This window comes from Myxocyprinus asiaticus, chromosome 45 (genome assembly GCF_019703515.2).
Source record: "Myxocyprinus asiaticus isolate MX2 ecotype Aquarium Trade chromosome 45, UBuf_Myxa_2, whole genome shotgun sequence".
In the NCBI taxonomy this organism is placed as follows: Eukaryota; Metazoa; Chordata; class Actinopteri; order Cypriniformes; family Catostomidae; genus Myxocyprinus; species Myxocyprinus asiaticus.
The window spans coordinates 6229537-6250398 of record NC_059388.1 but is presented as its reverse complement, the minus strand read 5'-3'; the positions used below and the strand labels follow the sequence as shown (position 1 = coordinate 6250398).

The 20862-nt window shown below is 37.1% G+C and overlaps 1 protein-coding gene across 2 annotated transcripts in view; it reads left to right on the top strand.

The window, feature by feature from the left end:
* LOC127435041 (SCY1-like protein 2) overlaps positions 1 to 11867 on the top strand; it is a 28313-nt gene extending 16446 nt beyond the window's left edge. For both annotated transcript variants that reach the window (XM_051688174.1, XM_051688173.1), the window contains exons 9-18: positions 802 to 978; positions 1787 to 1909; positions 2010 to 2123; positions 2226 to 2358; positions 5938 to 6056; positions 6235 to 6335; positions 6885 to 6963; positions 7058 to 7141; positions 7441 to 7560; positions 9034 to 11867. In XM_051688174.1, the coding sequence (XP_051544134.1) occupies positions 802 to 978; positions 1787 to 1909; positions 2010 to 2123; positions 2226 to 2358; positions 5938 to 6056; positions 6235 to 6335; positions 6885 to 6963; positions 7058 to 7141; positions 7441 to 7560; positions 9034 to 9684 (1701 nt within the window). In that variant the 3' untranslated portion in view covers positions 9685 to 11867. The remainder of the gene's footprint in view (positions 1 to 801; positions 979 to 1786; positions 1910 to 2009; positions 2124 to 2225; positions 2359 to 5937; positions 6057 to 6234; positions 6336 to 6884; positions 6964 to 7057; positions 7142 to 7440; positions 7561 to 9033) is intronic.
* Positions 11868 to 20862: the final 8995 nt, after the last annotated feature.

The following is a 20862-nucleotide window of genomic DNA, read 5'->3' as shown; positions in this document are numbered from 1 at the left end:
TTGCACACAGACATTCAGCTTATTTATTTTCCTTAAGTTCACCTAAGAATGAAATGTCTGTCATCATTTATTCACCCTTATGGTGTTCCAACCCTGTATTATCTTGCATACAAAAAAGATGCAGCTAGGCAGAATGTCAGAAGGAAAGTGGATGGTAATTTATACTGTCAAGCTCAGAAAAGGACAAAATAGCACTATTAAAGTATCATAAAAGTAGTCCATATGACTGATGCTGTATTCCAAGTCTTCTGAAGTCATGCAGTAGCTTTGTGAGTGAGGAACAGACCACATTTTTGAACCGTTATTCACTTCCCCGCTGCTGTAGTCCTCAAATCACATTTTTTAATCTTGCCGTAGATTAGTCACGTGACGCTCACTAAACCAGTGGGGTATCGGTGAAGTCTAAAGTTGTAATTTGTTAAGTGAACAGAAGTGCAACTGAGATTTGAGAGCTACAGTAGAGGAAGGATTATCAGTGAATATTGGCTTATATTTTGTAATATCAACAGTTGGTCAAAAATGACCAAACCGTATAGGAGGTTTAACTTAATTAGAATAACATTCATTGATAGATTGTGCACAACAAGACCAGAGAGATTAGTAATTTTGTTTTCATGTTGTTTTTATTGTTTCATTTTGAATGATTCTTATTGACAGTGACTTGATTTATATATTGCAATTTGTAATAAAGAGTGTTTGTGGTGTTCATTCAGAAAATATATGCACCTTTCAGTACTGCACTGTTCAGTAATGTTTATAAGAGGTGTTTGTTTTTCTGGGGGGGGTTTTCCCGCTGTTCAGAGAGTGATAATATACAGAATCCTGCCGGCGCTCACATCTGAGTTTGTTAATCCTGATATGGTTCCGTTTGTTCTTCCAAACGTGCTGCTCATCGCTGAAGAGTGCACAAAAGAGGAATACATCCGCCTTGTGCTCCCAGACCTCACCCCGGTCTTCAAACAACAGGAGCCTGTACAGGTACACACACGCTTCTCATTCTGAGTCCATTTGTGTTCAGTTTTTCCCCATAATCCACTCTAGACACTTAAATATCCTGTGGTTGGAGAGTTCTCTTATATATGTTATATTAAATGTACTTAGCTGACACATAACCTTGATAAACCTCTGTAGTACAGACTGGTGCTCAGGTCACAGGAAATGGTGTTTTTTCTCAAAGTAACTGCTTTCTCTCTTTCATGCTGTCAGGCTAGCAACATGGTGAGTGAGGTTTGAACATTTGTCCTTGTGCTAGTTTTTTCATCAATACACTATTTGTGTTTGTGCAATTCACACAATATTTTTGTGTTTTCATGAACATGTTTCAGTTAGAGTCATATCCATTTTTTGCTGTCATAACAAGGTTGCAGGTTGCCCAAATGTAATTGTTTATAGTAGAACAGTAGAATTGATTCACTGAAATAGTTTGAACAGTTTGACGGAAATTAATTGACTTTCCCGCTCATAACGCCATTTGAGCTTCTAAAGACTTAACACTCTCATACTTTCAAGTTGCAGTACAGAGAAGGATTGGAAAATTAGTCTAATGGAATGCTCTTTATGGGACTTAATGGCCAAATAAGAAGCGCATCACGATCATTGCCATATATTTACAGTGTGGCTTAATTTTAGATCGCCATCAAAATCATTGCAAATATATTGTGAATATGTTGTCACAGATCAACCCACTGGCACAGTAGAGATGTGTAAGGCATCTTTCATGGGACGGCTTTTAAAAATCATAATATTTCACCATTTGATTTCCTAATTTCTCTCTCTGTATATCCAGATCCTGCTGATATTTTTACAAAAGATGGACCTGCTACTGACCAAAACTCCTCCTGAAGACATCAAGAACAGTGTGCTGCCTATGGTGTACAGAGCAGTGGAGGCACCTTCGATTCAAATACAGGTGACCACATGATAAACTTTGTGCATTCGGCTTGAAAACTTCATTTTCAATGTCTGTCTAAAATACTGCTTGTTTTGTGTTCTTTTCCTTTCCTAAACAGGAGCTTTGTCTGAATATCATTCCCACGTTTGCCAATCTGATCGAGTATCCCTCCATGAAGAATGCACTCATTCCCCGTATCAAATCTGCCTGTTTAAAGACGTCCTCACTAGCGGTTTGTGTCCTTGCTTCTTTTATGTCTCTTGTGAAACCATCAATGTGCATTGCTAAGAATAGATTTTAAGTTTATTTTGTTCTGTGGTTGTAATTATTTCAGGTGAGGGTGAACTCTTTGGTGTGCCTAGGCAAGATTCTGGAATATCTGGATAAATGGTTCGTCATTGATGAAATTCTACCATTTCTACAACAGATTCCATCCAGAGAGCCGGCTGTGCTCATGGGCATTCTGGGTAATTCTGTTCACTTTAAAATATGCACACATTTTAAGAACTGTACTAATTAGGACTGTCAATTGGGTAAATTTTTTAATTTAATGAATTACATTGCATGCCAATTAATTAATAAAATGAATCGAAATTAATCGCATATATCAGTATTTGCTGAAAAAGACCCCAAAATAAAACTAATCCAAAATAAATAATACATAATTATTAAAATAATTTTATATGTTAATTGTAGGGCCTATAATAAATGTAATAATTCAGATATTCAGAATGAAATATGTTGTATTATTGTGGCAGACCAGTATATTAGATGACACAGAAAGTGGCTTTAGAAGTCAATATATTGTTTGTTTTACTTCCATATCATTGAACATTAGCCTGCAGATGACAGCAATTCATTGTGTAATTGAGTTTATCTTCATAAGTCTGTCCTCTTCTTACAGGATGTGTTCCGTTTTGGAGCATCTCACTGGTTTTAGAGACATAAATGCTGCATTTTTAGGATGTTTTGTCAAATTAAAATTATTGTTTTTTCCAGAATATAAATCACAGTTTTTTTCATCATCTGAAAGGTCCAATGACTTGTAGTCCGAAGTGACTAATATACATAATTTATACGTAACTGATGTCTGCCGGTAAAACACACTCGCACCAAAACAGATGAAAATTCAGTCATAGTGATGGTAGAAGCCTTTTGCCAATTAAGAATATTTTGCCTTTACAAAGTACAAATGCAACCAGTTTAAATATTCTGTCATCATAACATTATTGTTCTAACAAACTCTAGACCACTGACAAACAAAACAAAACGTTTCATCACACTCATAGTAAAAACATTCAGTCAGTGAACAGGATAATTAATACATTGCAAACAGGGTTGCAAATATCAGAAATATCCACAGATAGACAGTTGCTAATGTTAATGAATAAATAGAATACAACAGGCATATTGTTTTACTCTCAGACTAAAATCTGTTTATTTGTGCACAGCATAGAGTTACAGATGTTATAAACAGATGTGGCTTACTTGTTGCATTTCTTTCATGAAACATAAACAGAATATGAGAAACTATTACACACGATTACTTAAAGCAAATTCTCCCAATTTAAACAAGCCCAAAAACACTGTGATACGATGTGTTGATTCTGAGGTACTGTAATCTTTACGGACCGTGTTTGACATCTTAGTGTCTGAAGGGATGTCGGGTAGCTTCTCCCGGGTCCTAGTGCCTGCAGAATGCAATCTCTGTCAATGCGACTTGTACAGATATGCGACTTATCTGTGAATTTTTTTGTTTATTTCTTTTTCTCTCAACAATGCAATTTTGACCTGGTGTTGACCTATTGTCAGGTGCGACTTCCATAAAATATGGTAGTTGATACTTTGTAAATCTTGCCTCGAAATGGATTCTGTTGTGCATAGTCCAGCTGTCAAGAATGCGTCCTTTTGTGACTGTCTGTCATTCTGTGGCTGTGCTGCCTGTGAGGTTTGTTGAGGCGTACTGCCCTTACAAAAAAATCTAAACTAGCCGCAGACTTGCCACAAATTTGCCGCTCGTTATTTTCACATACAAATGAGCTTTTGATTTGCCACATATGTTTGCCTTAAGTTTGCAGCTCTTCGTCAGATGTGGTGAACCTCTGGCATACCTTTGGCAACAATGTACAATTTGCCGCATGTTTGCCACAAAGCTCATTTGCATGTGAACATTATCAGTGGCGAATTTGCGGCAAATTTGCCATGAACTCTCAATTTTCATAACGGTGCCCCTGCTGACGCGACTCGTAAAAAAAAAAAAAAAAAAAAGTTACATGTAATTCATATAAAAATTTGAGCTCGACCGATAGTCTGTTTTGCAGATACCAATATCTAAGATGGTGGGAAAGGCCGATAACCGATTAATCGGCCGATAGTTTTTAAAACTGATTTGTAGAATGTGATTTATAGACTTTCCTTACTATGAAGGGCACCAACAAGATTCCAAAATGAATAAAATCCCACATTCTGTCTATTGTTCAAGCAAAATCCCAATAGTAACTAAAAAAAAATTAAGATTTGACATAATTAAGCATATCGTGGACTTTTAACTATGAACAAGCCTGAAACACACCTGGAACTCTTATTTTGAAATGATAAGGCTTGGGTCCATTTCAGTGCTCTATATTTAAGTACGTATCAACCAAATTGAGATTTTTTTAGCCTATACAGTATATTTACCAGATGAAGGATTTTGTATGTATATATTTCACCAGATGAGGTTTAATGAGGAATAAGGTTTATTATTATTCTCAAGATATGAAGTTGAAGATCCGATGAATGGGCTGACGGGGCACATTTCCATATAGTCGCATTTTTCTTTGCATGCCCTTGATTTAATTTAAAACAATTGATCATCTAATCAAAATATCAAAATATGCATTGAAGTGAGGATTACAATTATGGATGAATATTGTCAATGACGAAAGATTTAGATACCAAATCCCAACGAGTGTCAGTGATTGTTTTATTCCACTTCCAAAAGCTGCTGTTATACTGTAGATTCAAGCTGTTCTAACTGTAAACTCATCAAGCGCTGGCCACAGAGGAATAAAAAAAAAAAAAAAAAAACTGTTGGCAACTATCAGCATAGATGTTTGTCGATAACCGATAGTTCCAAAAAGCAACCATCAGCACTGATTAATCGGTAAAACCGATATATCGGTCTACCTCTAATAAAAATACTTAATTGCATTATAAAATTTATGTGTGGGTCAGGGGGTATGATTAATCACATAGTTTTCTGCACTAAATTAACACGTCAAATCAACGCCCTTAGTGGTAATATGACAAAGGTAAGAGAAATAGTAAAACGGAGTGCTGTTTTTCAGTCTAGAAATCCATTTCATAGTATGGCTAGATGAATGAAATCCACACAGAGCATTTAACTCACAAACTATTGAGGTTTCCACTCTTGGAAATACCATTCTTTTGTACGGCTTGAACTGTACATAAGCAGCCAAATTTTGCACTTCACGAGCAGAGCTCACTGGGTTGGGTGTTATTCCCCACAGTGTAGTGTGCCTATTTTAAACTCGAAGCGGTTTCAAATATTGGAAAGATTGGGAATATCTGGCAACCCAATAATCAACACTACCTGGACTTTGGCATCCATTTATTGAATATATTTCGGCGGTCGTCCTAGTTTGTTTGACAGCGGGAAATCCTATAATCAATCATGAGGATGTCGTAAAACTCGCTATGGGTTTTTTTTTTTTTTTTTCGGAAAGTGTCATAGAATGCAACAGTCGGGTTCCGGAAGTAAAAAAAAAAAAAAACCCATTCATTGTATGCAATTGAAAAATACAACACAAGCTTATGCAATATGCAGTTTGCTGTTTATTAGGAAAACTATTTGGAGTATCCTAGGTCTAAAGCTGCTTTGTAACAGTTGCTGTTGTATAAAAATCTGAACTGAATTTTATCCTGGGAGAAATTTTAACACCATAGTAATTGTTTTGCTCTTATCTTATGTACATTGGGAAATAAAGATTGACTATTTTAAGTAACTTTGATTCTTAAAGCTTTTATTCTTTGTTTTCCCTCAGGCATCTACAAGTGCACTTTCACCCATAAGAAACTGGGCATCCCTAAAGAGCACCTCGCTGCAAAGAGCTTACCTCATCTGGTGTCACTTAGTATTGATAACAACCTTAACCTTAACCAGGTGAAAACACACACACTCACATGTATGCTATAAAAGTGTTTGTCTGTTACATAATGAGACTTTGTTGCATATCCATTTAATATAAATTCTAAGTTACTTGAGTTTTGTAGATTCTATGCACACACAAACTCCTCATAGATTTATAAATGCTCTTGTGTGTGTTTGTGGTGTGTTTCAGTTTAACTCTTTCATGGCTGTGATCAGGGACATGTTGAGTCGCATGGAGGCGGAGCACAAGACCAAACTAGAACAGCTGCACGTCATGCAGGAACAACAGAGGTGCCCATTCTGTTTCTTTATTCATTTTATTGTCATGGTTTCTTTTATTCCATTTCAAAAATCGATTTGATTTTCAGGGGTATTTTATATCTTTATAAGGGCTTTTTTTTAACCATTTAAAACATAAACAGTCTAATTAATTTGTCAAATACTTCAATTTAATAATCCATTGGTAAAAATTCTCAAGGTTAAGAATTTACCTTTTACCTTTAAAATGTAATTCAACTTATATTTAATGCAAAAATATGTATAATTAGGACTATCTAAAAAATTAAGAACTATCTAACTTCTAACTATAACTTTTATCTGATATAACAGATAAAAACCGGATTAATTAACCGGGTTAATTTTTAAAAAATTTTTTTGCCCCCACGTTTTTTCAATTACAGGGCCAATTTTGTCAGTTTCAGTGACATTTTTAGCCCAGAGCCCACCTTAATTTCTGACCCTGTCAGAAACTCATAGTTATGTTTATTCCGACATGTCGTGAATAAAGCATTATCCAAACAATGTTGTTCAACTGTTTCAACTGTATTCTGTACTTTCCAGGAGTTTAAACATCACAAACCCGTTGAACCAATCAGAGGAGACCAAGAGCACGCACAGTCCAGCCACACAAGTCAGAGACGTGAGTAACTACACCAGTTGCACTTCCCATAACTCAACTGCTGCTTTAAATGTACTTAAACTGGAATTTACCATTTCTCTTTGTGTTCTGATAGATTGATGATATCTTTGGTGGAAGTGCAAGTGTGAATGGTAAAGAGAACGGTTCCTCCTCTTCAACTGTTTCTCAACCCTCAAGAGTGAGTTTAACATAACATCCAACAAGAAGCAAAACTGAAAGATATTATTCCTGTTTCATTTTTTTTCAAATGTAAAACTTTTAGAAAAGTGACTTTATCACTAGAACTGTCAAAGTTAAGGCTTTAATGCATGTGATTTAATTAAGTGTACTTCTTAACACTATTTAACATTTTTTTTTTATTTTACCTACATAATTATCTTATGATGGAGCTCAGGTGGTGGTAGATCTTAGTAAACCCGATTAGGCCTGGTTGATGAGATTCTCTTGAGTACTAAGTGTTTTTTGTGGTTTGTTCAGGTGTCTCTGACCCTGGAGGAAAAGCAGCGTTTGGCTAAAGAGCAGGAACAGGCTGCTAAACTGAGAAGCCAGCAGCCTTTGGCTCCTCAGAGCATCAAACCAGCAACAACAACACCACAGGTAACATGCTGGAGAGTGGTACCTTTAAATCTATATTGCCACTTTCTCACATGAAACCCATTAAAATACAATAAAAACACACCACCACCAAAATGCTGTTCAAACTTAAATTTGCAGGAAATTACATATAGCTGTGTTTTCAGCTTTGTTTCACTGTTTTAATTATCTTTTTGTTTGTGGCTGAAGTGAAAAAAGTCCAAGTTTAAGAGGACTCAAGTGTGAACCCTCAAAGAGTAGCCCAAGTCTTTTGTTGGTAGTAGAACATGGTCAAAACATTACCATATTTTGATAAAAAGGAATCATAATTTTTTTTTTTGTTCAAATCGCAATATTTTACAAAATAATCACAATATGACTTTTTCTCTAAATCGTGCAGCCCTACTCCTGTTCATACATGGCCTATAAATAGAAAATTGTATTTACAGTTTAGACGGGGAGCACGATACATTGGCAGCTGATAACTGGGAAAAAATATTATTATTGCACTGATGTCAGGAAGTCAGCAACCATCAGAGACACATTATCGTATCATAAAACACATATTTGAACTGTCACAGATGAGCAAGATTAAGAGTGTCTGTGAATGAGGCCAAGTATGTGCATGTGCACATCATTTTTTGTTTCAAGTGAACAAACTGTTAATTAAACAACTGACTGCTCCAGTTTTAAGGGTTGAAACTCAAAAATTAAGATTAGCGGTTATCAGTTTCGGTACTTGCCCAGAAATTACGTATTGGTGCATCCCTATCAGACACCAAACTTTTAAGCAACACCTATTTTTATTTACAAGTAGTTTTTTAATTATCTATCTAGCTGCTCCAGTTTAAAGAGTAAAAAGACAAAAAGCCATATTATCGGTATCTGCCATAATGAGCTGTGAATTATTGGTATCGGCCTAGAATTCCATATCGGTGCATCCCTACCAGATTCCAAACTTTTAAACAACACCTATGTTGTTACAAGTTAATTGTTTTTTTATTTTATTTATTAGCTAGCAGCTACATTTTAAAGGGTTAAAAGCCAAAAAGTTAAATTATCAAATATCAGTATCGGCCACAATAAGCTTTTAGAATTATCGATTATCGTATCAGCCCAGATATTCCATATCAGTGCATACATTTAGGGCAAAGGTTGCATGCGCCTTATTATACTAGTCTGATGAATCTTAATGGTAGATTGAGTCACTTCTGTGGTTAAAGAAATTGTGGCTTATGTTTATTGGCATTGCTGTGATGGCTTGTGGTGTAAATCAATGTTTCCCAACCCTGTTCCTGGATGCACAGCAACAGTACACATTTTGAATGTCTCCTTGATCTGATGCATTCATTTCAGGTCTTGGAGTATTTTCCAATGAGCTGATGAGTTGGTTGGTGTGCCTCCAGGAAAAGGGTTGGGAAACACTGGTGTAAATGACCTATTTTTGTTTATGTTATACTTGCTATTACTGAAGAATACTTTTTTGTTCTCTGTCAGGCAAAAGATCTGACCAGTAGTCTCCTGAACAACATGACCTCTTTGAACAACCTTTCACTGACCACTGGGCCCAGGACGATGCCCGTGCAGGGGGGCACCATCTCCTCCACCTTTCCTTCTGGACCCTCCATGGGTGGAATGGGCACCATAGGCTCCATCAACAATGGCTTCAACTCACCCATGGGCTTCCAGACAGGGGGTATGGGTATTGGGATGGGCATGAGACCTGCCAATCCTGTTCTCTATGGGGGCATGGCCACCACTACCAGCACTCCAAATTTCAGCGGCCTCACCCAAAACCAGAACCAAAACCAGTCTAACAAGCCTTCTGATATGTCCGCCCTAGACTCCCTCTTCACCCCTAACAAACCCAAATTAAGCCTGAACCAAATGGCCCCCAAACTGGCCCCAGGAACCACTGCACCTTCCCCATGGCTTAGCCAGTTTGGTACGGGCCAACCTTCCCAGACTGCATCCATGCAGGCAGCTCCGATGGGAATGGCGGGGGTTCAGGGTGGGTTTGGGATGCAGGCAAACCCTTTCTTCAACCCGCAGAACTTCTCACAACCTGTTTCCGCTCCAGCTGTGAACACTGGAATGATGAAACAAAGTGCTTCAGTCAACAATAACCTTAAAGACCTTTTTGGTTAAAACTTTTTGCCCTTGTTTTGGTTTCTACTCAATTGGGAAATGTAAGCGAAACATCAGCAGTGGCGATGACAGTCACAGTTTGGTGGGAAGGGATATGGTGTCTCTTTTTGAAAGACAGTGTTTAAAATTGTATTTCTGGCTTGTTTCGTCTTTTTAGCTCTTATCATGGTGCACCTTTTGCAAACAGTCAACTTATCTCTTGGTATAAATTAAAAGGACCGAACAAACCATCATGTTCCTAAAAGAAGCTTGGGCTCTATCCTTTAGGGGCTTCTGTTGGTGGATCATCATGCCTTTTGGCTTGACACATTCACCACAAGTTCCAGATGTTTAGTAACATAAGAGGTAGCCTCAAGAACTTTTGGTTTCCTTTTCCTCACATTCACCCCTTGCCTGAATGAGCCAACTTCCACTTTCAAAACAAATGGCAACATCAACAGGATTTGCTGATTTGTTTCCTGATAAAGGAAGTCTCTCAATTGCTCTTTTAACTCTTGAGCTAAAATGATCAACTTGTAAGCAATGAAGAGATGGATGCTGGTGCTATCCACAGTCATGGCCTAAAATAAATGGATTTATAAATTGTTTACTGAAATGCATATAATGTTACTATTGATTATTTTTTGAGGTCCATACTGATATACTTGGTGCACTGAAGTAAAAGCTTCTTGGGCGAATCTCACAAAGAAATGTCTAGGTACTATTTGACAATTTTTTTTTTTTTTTTTTTTTTTTTTTAGAAATGTATATTTTGCATTAAAAAACAAAGCTTATTTTTAGCACCATTAAGAATTTCTTGCACTATATTCATGATAGAAAAGCACATTTTATCCCCATATTCTCATTACCTTAATATGAAAAATCTCATTGTCATTAATGCTAATTAATTCTTATTACAATAATATAATTTGTCTTTTAATAATTAATTACTATGTGTCATTCTCAATACTAAAATGCAAATAATATAATATAAAGAGTAATATAAAACAAAATCTTAATTTCATTAAGGCAAAAAATCTCATTGCCATTACAGTATTGGAAAAAATCTAATTATCTGCCAAAATATAAAACAAATATAATTCTCATTGTAAAAATGAAGGGAAAAAGTGTATATTCTAATTACTGAAGTGCATTAACTCCCATTACCGTAATGGAAAAAATATAATTCTCCTCACAATAATGTGAAAAACTTTATTTTCATTGCTGTATGAAAACCATCCTGCCCAGACTTATTACAATTATCATAAATGTGCATACGATACTAGTATGTTGTATAAATACTTTACAGTTTAAATATAATGTGCTTATGTATGTAAAAAAAAATTAAAAAAAATAAGCTTTATTTTACTTAGGAAAAACTTCATTCCAATTTTATTTTGGTTTTGGAGTGAAATATGACATGGAAATGTTCCTGACAGTTTTTGTGATATTCGCCCTCATATGAAAGGACATTGTCTTCATACTGTAGGTGCACTAAATGTAGTTGAGCTGAAAACTGAAGGGATTCAGATATTTTTGGGGATTTTGTCATTACTTTAATGGCTTCTGTAGAACACAATTCACGTGTTTGTCTGTCTTTCAGTTTCTGTCATTGCTTTCTGCCCTGTGTTTGTTATATATCCTGTAATTTTGTGTTGGTTGGAAGTTACTGATCATACAATGGCGCTACATTTGATCCACTGTTTTTTGTTTTTGGCTGTTATCATTATCACTGCTTGATATGGGCAGTTTCTTGTTGTAGAGAGTGACCAACGGAACATATTATTCCATATCATGACCAAACGTTTAGCTGCAATATGGCAAGTCACCAGAATGTGTATTATTTCTACAAACCACATGAATGAAGTGTACAGTACGTGTTTTGTTTTTTTTTCTTAGTACTGTTTCAAGCAAAACACTTTCTTGAAGGGGAACTTTAAAATCCAGACTGGTTTTATTCAAAGGGAATGTGTTTCCTGGTCTTCTAAATGAGAGGCCTTATGCTGAGAGTTGTGCAGTAGCAGGTCTGTGATGGGGGTTGTGAAAATGACACTGTATGAGTGTTTCACTTCATGCAGTTTTCAAATAGTCTAAATTAATGTAGATAAATTATCTGGGTTTGTTTTAATGTAAAAAAATGTGAACTGGATTGTTGGTAAGATGGTAATTTTTGAAATCAAATAAATAGTTTATTTAAAGGGTAACATTTTACCTTCGTAAGTAGTCAACATGAAATCAAAATTGACACTGTCTACTTTCTTAATATATGCTCCTGGTCTTTTTGTGAATAATTCATAAGTGCACATTATTACAAAGATCTGGCTCCAATTTGGTATGGACACCCACTTGTCGCAAATCCAATCAATTTCCCCCTATTTTTTCCTTTTTGAATGTCCGGTTTCACTCACAGATACATCACATGAACTAAAATAGGTTGCGATTGCTGTTTCATATTGACTTTAAAAGCACATCTGAGTGCGGTATTGCAATGTTGCTGTTTACTGCATATGTCAAATAAATTAAATATCTTATTTGACTTTTAAAAAAAAAAAAAAAAAAAAATATATATATATATATATATATATATATATATATATATATATATATATATATATATATATATATAAAATAGTATATTGGCCTGAACAAACCAAACATCATAAGCTTATTGTTCAAGTTATGGACCATTGTTTTCTACAGCTGTAATAGGTGTACAGCGTGGGCTCATTGAGTTTTACATCATGCTCAAAGGTCATGTTGTCTTGCGTTTAGATGACTTAATGACTTCATGTAAAGATTTACCAAAATACACAATGGAATACCTTTATTGCCTACATTCAGTTTCTTTAACAGACTTCGTGTACAAATATTTCTGTGTGAATCTTACAAAACCTGTTGAGAACATGTCAGGGGTCATATTTCACCCCTAAATCAAAAGAAAATTAAGCCCATTTTTAGGACCTTGAAGATCTTTTACATTGTGACATTTTTTTATGACAATAAAGCACATTCCATCATTTTTCATTACAATAATACAAAAAAATATCAGTCATTACTGTAATGGGACAAAAATTAAATAAAATACAAAAAATACAAATAAATTATTTATTGTTCTGAACTTAATTTATGTTGATTTTAATAACAAATAATAATAATAATAAATGTACAGACAGAATGTCTTACATAATTGGGAATTGAAAACAAACAGTAAACCATCTGGATGCAATACAGTATTTAGAATTTTGAATGTAAAAGTGATTAATTGTAATGCAAAGAAAAGTTGTATTTTTTTTTTTTTAATTGTTGCTTAAAAAAAAAAAAAAAAATGACCTGGGCATGTACAGTGGCATGCAAACATTTGGGCACCCCTGGTCAAAATTTCTGTTGCTATGAATAGTTAAGTGATAAGAAGATGAACTGATCTCCAAAAGGCATACATTTAAAGATGAAACATTCTGTTCAACATTTTAAGCAATATTAGTGTATAATTTTTATTTTGTACAATTTTAGAGTGAAAAAAGGGAAAGGAGCACCATGCAAAGAGATTTGAGCTCTCATAACTTTTACCAAGGTCTCAGACCTTAATTAGTCTGTTAGGGCTATGGCTTGTTCACAAACATCGTTTGGAAAGGCCAGGTGATGCAAATTTCAAAGCTTTATACATACTCTGACTCCTCAAATCTTGTCCCGACAATCAGCAGCCATGGGCTCCTCTAAGCAGCTGCCTACCACTCTGAAAATGTAAATAATTGATGCCCACAAAGCAGGAGAAGGCTATAAGAAGATAGCAAAGAGTTTTCAGGTAGCCATTTCCTCAGTTCATTATGTAATTAAGAAATGGCAGTTAACAGGAATGGTGGAGTTCAAGGTGAGGTCTGCAAGACCAAGAAAACTTTCAGAGAGATCTCCTTGTAGGATTGCTAGAAAGGCAAATAAAAACCCCTGTTTGACTGCAAAAGACCTTCAGGAAGATTTAGCGGACTCTGGAGCAGTGGTGCACTGTTCTACTGTGCAGCGACACCTGCACAAATATGACCTTCATGGAAGAGTTATGAGAAGAAAAACTTTCCTGCATCCTCACCACAAATTTCAGCATTAGAAGTTTGCAAATGAACATCTAAACAAGCCTGATGCATTTTGGAAACAAGTCCTGTGGACTGATGAATTTAAAATATAACTTCTTGGCCGCAATGAGCAAAGGTATGTTTGGAGAAAAAAGGGTGCAGAATTTCATGAAAAGAACACCTCTCCAACTGTTAAGCACGCGGGTGGATCGATCATGCTTTGGGCTTGTGTTGATGCCAGTGGCACAGGGGCATATTTCACTGGTAGAGGATAGAATGGATTAAATTAAATACCAGCAAATTCTGGAAACAAACATCGCACCATCTGTAAAAAAGCTGAAGATGAAAAGAGGATTGCTTCTACAACAGGATAATGATCCTAAACACACCTCAAAATCCACAATGGACTACCTCAAGAGGCACAAGCTGAAGGTTTTGCCATGGCCTTCACAGTCCCCCGACAGGGGTGCCCAAACTTTTGCATGCCACTGTACTTCGTGAGATTTATCATAATTTGTATGTTAAAAAAGTAACATTTTATTGAATACACAGAAAACATGAATAAAATGAAACAAAAGTTATTGTTCCTAAACCTCCTGAGACCCCCGCGTGACTGCTGAGTGCATTTTCCATTTCCCTTTATGATTTGTAACTTGTACCACCTAATGAACATGCAAAAAAAAAAAAAAAAAAAAAAATCTAGAGCAAATAGTTTTCCTAAAAATTGATGGCAACATACAGCTTTAATGTCATCAGCCACAACATTAAAACCACCTGCCTTATATCGTGTAGGTCCCCCTCGTACCACCAAAACAGCTCTGACCCATCAAGGCATGGATTCCACAAGACCTTTGAAGGTGTCCTGTGGTATCTGGCACCAAGACTTTAGCAGCAGATCCTTTAAATCCTGTAAGTTGCGAGGTGGGTCTCCATGGGTCGGACATGTTGGTCCAGCACATCCCATAGATGCTCAATCGGCTTGAGATCTGGTTAATACGGAGGCCAAGTCAACACGTTGAACTCTTTATCATGTTCTTCAAACTATTCCATGAACAATTTTTGCAGTGTGGCAGGGTGCATTATCCTGCTGAAAGAGGCCACTGACATCAGGGAATACCGTTGCCATGAAGGGGTGTACGTGGTCTGCAAAAATATTTTGGTAGGTGGTACGTGTCAAAGTAACATCCACACGAATGCCAGGACCTAAGGTTTCCCAGCAGAACATTGCCCAGAGCATCACACTGCCTCTGCCAGCCTGCCTTCTTTTCATGGTGCATCTTGCTGCCATCTCTTCCCCAAGTAAACGACGCACACGCACCCAGCCGTCCACATGATCTAAAAGAAATCATGATTCATCAGACCAGGCCACCTTCTTCCATTGCTCAATGGTCCAGTTCTGATGCTCACGTGCCCATTGTAGGTGGTTTTGGTGGTAAACAGGGGTCAGTATGGGTACTCTGACCGGTCTAAGGCTATGCAGCCCCATACGCATTAAGCTGCGATGTACTGTGTGTTCTGACACCTCTCTATCATGGCCACCATTAAGTTTTTCAGCAATTTGTTCTATAGTAGCTGTTCTGTGGGATCGGACCAAACGGGCTAGCCTTCGCTCCCCACGCGTATCGATGAGCCTTGGGCACCCATGGCCCTGTTGCCAGTTCACCGGTTGTCCTTCCTTGGACCACTTTTGGTAGGTACTAACCACTGCATGCCGGGAACACCCCACAAGACCTACCGTTTTGGAGATGCTCTGACCCAGTCGTCTAACCATCACAATTTGGCCCTTGTCAAAGTCACTCAGATCCTTACGCTTGCCCATTTTTCCTGCTTCAAACACATGAAATTCAAGAACTGACTGTTCACTTGATGTCTAATATATCCCAACCCTTGAAAGGTGCCATTGTAACGAGATGATAAATGTTATTCACTTCATCTGTTAGTGGTTTTAATATTGTGGCTGACCAGTATATGTGGACAGCGGGACTAAGTTGGGAATGTTTATACAATACCAAGCTATAGAAAGTTAGATATTTTTTTTTAGCAAATTATTTGTTTCTAGGAGTGTTGGTTATTCATGTTTTTGAGATGTTAAAGACATTACTTCAGAAATTAGCATGATTAAGTTTGAGTAAATGTAATGGCTAGCATTATCCAATCACTACAAACCATGTTCAAATAAAATTATACATTATAAATTCTGAATCTATGTATTGATTACCACTGTCCCATGTCTGCCAAACATGTTGAGTGGTTCAAACATCATCTGCAGCCTGAAACTGAACTTTTGATAGGAAGTTTGGATTGAATGCACTTAGCTGCATAAAGAGTTCCCTTACTCCCTATTCAGTGAATGACAACCTCCAGTGTGCTGTCTGTCTGCACTGGTCTCGGAACAGTTCAAAATGCACCTTATTTTCATCCTAACTCCATATAAAGCCTCTGAAAGCAACATTTTTCAGCTTTTGGATGAACCCAGTGATTCTCGGTGTAATAATGCATAATTTACTCTTCTATGTTTTACACAGATTATTGCATCAATCACAAACATCTGCTGATCAGGAACCGCCACAACAACAGCAAACAATTGTGTGAGGGATTCACATTGATCTCAAACCCTCGCTGTTCAAGAACAACCATAACAACAAACAATTGTTGTAAGTCTTGGCATCCACTCATATTATTGCTTCCTGCATTGCATGCCACATGTTTACTATAGCTTCTTCCATCAGCAGTGAGGGGTTTACATGTGATAAATGTAAGGAATTAGTCAGGCTGATGGAGAAGGTTAATGAGACACGCATCCAAACGCTAGTGGAGGTCAGTGAGAAAGAGGAGCCGCTAGATACTGTTTCAGATGCGGGTAGTACAGTGAGCAACACACACACTATGCTGTAGAGCCCATGCAGCTGTAGAGCCCATGCAGCAGGGTGTTTGTGTGACGTCTCGGCAGCATATTTTCTCATCAAAGCGACACCACTCTCCCGTTCCTGTTATGGTTTCCAATTGATTCTCCCCACTCAGTGATGCACCCACTGAGAATCTTGTTGAAAGCACCCTTGTTATAGGAGATTCTATTGTAAGAAACGTGGAAATTGAGACTCCAGCCACTATTGTTAAATGCATTTCAGGGGCTCGGGCGTTTGACATCAGATCAAATTTACAAGTGCTGGCTAATGATAAACGTAGATTTTCTAAAATTGTTATTCATGTCAGCACTAATGATGACTATAGATAATGTTAAAGAGGTGTGTGAACTTGCAAAAACGATATCAGACACTGTAATATGCTCCGGCCCCCTCCCTGCTCATTGTGGTGGCGAAGTTTATAGTAGATTAGTGTCACTGAATGGCTGGATGTCTGAGAGGTGTCCATAGAATAGCATAGGATTCATAGACAATTGGAAGAGTTTTTGGGGTAGACCTGACCTGCTAAAGAGAGACAGACTCCATCTCTCCAGAGAAGGTGCCACTCTCCTCTCTAGTAATTTGCTAGTCTTAATAATGATAGTATTTGAATTAACTGGGGCTCAGGTCAGGAAGCAGACAAACTGGCTAATCCGAATGTCTGCAAGCTGCCTTGAGACATCACACAGGTCACATAAACTACACATAGAGACTGTGTCTGTTTCCCGAACTACAAAACACAAACCCCTCACTAAATCATTTAGAAAAAAATTTGATTAAGGAAAAATTAAACTTTCAAACAAAGCACTAATTGTAAATGAAATTATTACAGTTCATAGTTTGGATGTGCTCTGTTTGACTGAAACCTGGTTTAAACCGGATGAATATATTAGTTTAAATGAATCTACTCCACCAGGTTATTGTTATAAACATGAGCCTCGTCTGAAGGGTCGAGGAGGAGGAGGTGTTGCTGCAATTTAAAGTGAAGTGTTTGGTGTTACTCAGAGGACAGGATATAAGTTTAATTCTTTTGAACAAATAATGCTTAATGTGACAAGGTCAGATTAAAAAATAAATAAATAAATCTCTGTCGTCTTTTACCCTTGCTACAGTAGATCACCCGGACCATATTCTGATTTCCTTGGTGAATTTGCACATTTTCTATCAGATCTAGTAGTTAATGTGGATAGAGCTTGAATTGTTAGAAACTTCAACATTCACACAGATAATGAATATGAAACATTGGGATTAGCATTTATCGATATTCTCAACTCTCTTGGAGTCAAAATGTGACAGAACTCATTGCCATAATCATATGCTAGATTTAATTCTGTCATATGGAGTTGATGTTGATACTATAGAAATTCTGCCACAGAGCGATGACATCTCAGATCATTACCTCGTCTCTTGTATGCTGCAATCAGCTAATGTCACTCAGTCTACACTACGCTATTGTTCAGGTAGAACTATTCTTTCGACCACTAAAGATAGCTTCACTAATAATCTTCCAGATTTATCTCATTTACTCAGTAAACCAAAAAATCTAGAAGAACTTGAAGTAATAACAGTAAATATAAATACAGTCTTCTCTAGCACTCTTGATAGTTCAGTTATCAAACTGCTTATTAAGAAGCCACAGCTTGATCCTTGAGAATTGGCTAATTATAGACCAATTTCAAATCTCCTGTTTATGTCGAAAATACAAGGTATTGTCCTCCCAACTCTGTTCATTTCTACAGAGAAATAGTATATATGAACAATTTCAGTCAGGATTTAGGCCCCATCACATTACAGAGACTGCACTTATCAGAGTTACAAATGACTTCCTCTTATCATCTGATCGCGGCTGCATTTCTCTTCTAGTGCTTTTAGATCTTAGTGCTGCCTTTGACACCATAGATCACAACATTCTCTTGAACAGGCTTGAGAATTATGTTAGCATTTGTGGACTTGAATTAGCATGGTTTACGTCCTATTTAGCAGAAAATGTATGGAGTGCCACAGGGATCAGTTTTAGGGCCTCTGCTTTTCTCCTTATATACAGTGGTGTGAAAAAGTGTTTGCCCCCTTCCTAATTTCTTATTTTTTTGCATGTTTGTCACACTTAAATGTTTCAGATCATCAAACAAGTTTAAATATTAGTCAAAGATAACACAAGTAAACACAAAATGCAGTTTTTAAATGAAGGTTGTTATTATTAAGGGAAAACAAAATCCAAACCTACATGGCCCTGTGTGAAAAAGTGTTTGCCCCACCTGTTAAAACATAACTGTGGTTTATCACACCTGAGTTCAATTTCTCTAGCCACACCCAGGCCTGATTACTGCCACACCTGTTCTCAATCAAGAAATCACTTAAATAGGACCTGCCTGACAAAGTGAAGTAGACCAAAAGATCTTCAAAAGCTAGACATCATGCCGAGATCCAAAGAAATTCAGGAACAAATGAGAAAGAAAGTAATTGAAATCTATCAGTCTGGAAAAGGTTATAAAGCCATTTCTAAAGCTTTGGGTTGAGCGCAGCGACGACTCATCCAAGAGGTCACAAAAGACCCCACAACAACATCCAAAGAACTGCAGGCCTCACTTGCCTCAGTTAAGGTCAGTGTTCATGACTCCACCATAAGAAAGAGACTGGTCAAAAATGGCCTGCATGGCAGAGTTCCAAGATGAAAACCACTGCTGAGCAAAAAGAACATTAAGACTCGTCTCATTTTTGCCAGAAAACATCTTGATGACCCCCAAGACTTTGGGAAAATACTCTGTGGACTGACGAGACAAAAGTTGAGCTTTTTGGAAGGTGTGTGTCCCATTACATCTGGCGTTAAAGTAACACCGCATTTCAGAAAAAGAACATCACACCAAAAGTAAAATATGGTGGTGGTAGTGTGATGGTCTGGGGCTGTTTTGCTGCTTCAGGACCTGGAAGACTTGCTGTGATAAATGGAACCATGAATTCTGCTGCCTACCAAAAAATCCTGAAGGAGAATGTCCGTCCATCTGTTCGTGACCTCAAGCTGAAGCGAACTTGGGTTCTGCAGCAGGACAATGATCCAAAACACACCAGCAAGTCCACCTCTGAATGGCTGAAGAAAAACAAAATGGAGACTTTGGAGTGGCCTAGTCAAAGTCCTGACCTGAATCCTATTGAGATGCTGTGGCATGACCTTAAAAAGGCAGTTCATGCTCGAAAACCCTCCAATGTGGCTGAATTACAACAATTCTGCAAAGATGAGTGGGCCAAAATTCCTCCACAGCGCTGTAAAAGACTCATTGCAAGTTATCGCAAACGCTTGATTGCAGTTGTTGCTGCTAAGAGTGGCCCAACCAGTTATTAGGTTTAGGGGGCAATCACTTTTTCACACAGGGCCATGTAGGTTTGGATTTTGTTTTCCCTTAATAATAACAACCTTCATTTAAAAACTGCATTTTGTGTTTACTTGTGTTATCTTTGACGTTTGACATTGTGTTATCTTTTTTTAATATTTAAACTTGTTTGATGATCTGAAACATTTAAGTGTGACAAACATGCAAAAAAATAAGAAATCAGGAAGGGGGCAAACACTTTTTCACACCACTGTATGCTTCCCCTGGGAGATATTATCAGAAATCATGGAATAAGTTTCCACTGTTATGCCGACGATACCCAACTTTATATTTCTTTGAAACCCGATGAAATTTCACAATTCTCAAAATTAGCAGAGTGTATCAGTGAAATCAAAGATTGGATGGCCAGAAATGTCCTTCTACTCAATTCCGACAAAACAGAGGTAGTAATTATTGGACCAAAAACCTCTAAAAATAAGCCGCAAAGATATAATTTGACTCTTGATGGATGTGCTGTTACATCGTCTTCTATAGCAAAGATCTTTGGTGTTATATTTGATACCAATCTGTCCTTTGAAAATGTCCAATGTTTGTAGAACAGCATTCTTTCACCTTACAATTATTCCTAAATTACGACATGACAAATTAATGCGTTCATGACCTCAAGACTAAATTTTTGTAATGCATTACTGGGAGGATGTCCTGCAAGTTCAATAAATAAACTTAAATTGGTTCAAAATGCAGCAGCCAGAGTGCTGACTAGAACCAAGAAATATGATCATATTAGCCCCATTTTGTCATCATTTCATTACCTATTAAATTTCATATTCATTTTAAAAATTTTGTCAACTACATTCAAAGCTTTAAATGGTCTAGCTCCGCAGTACTTAAGTGACCTTCTACCAT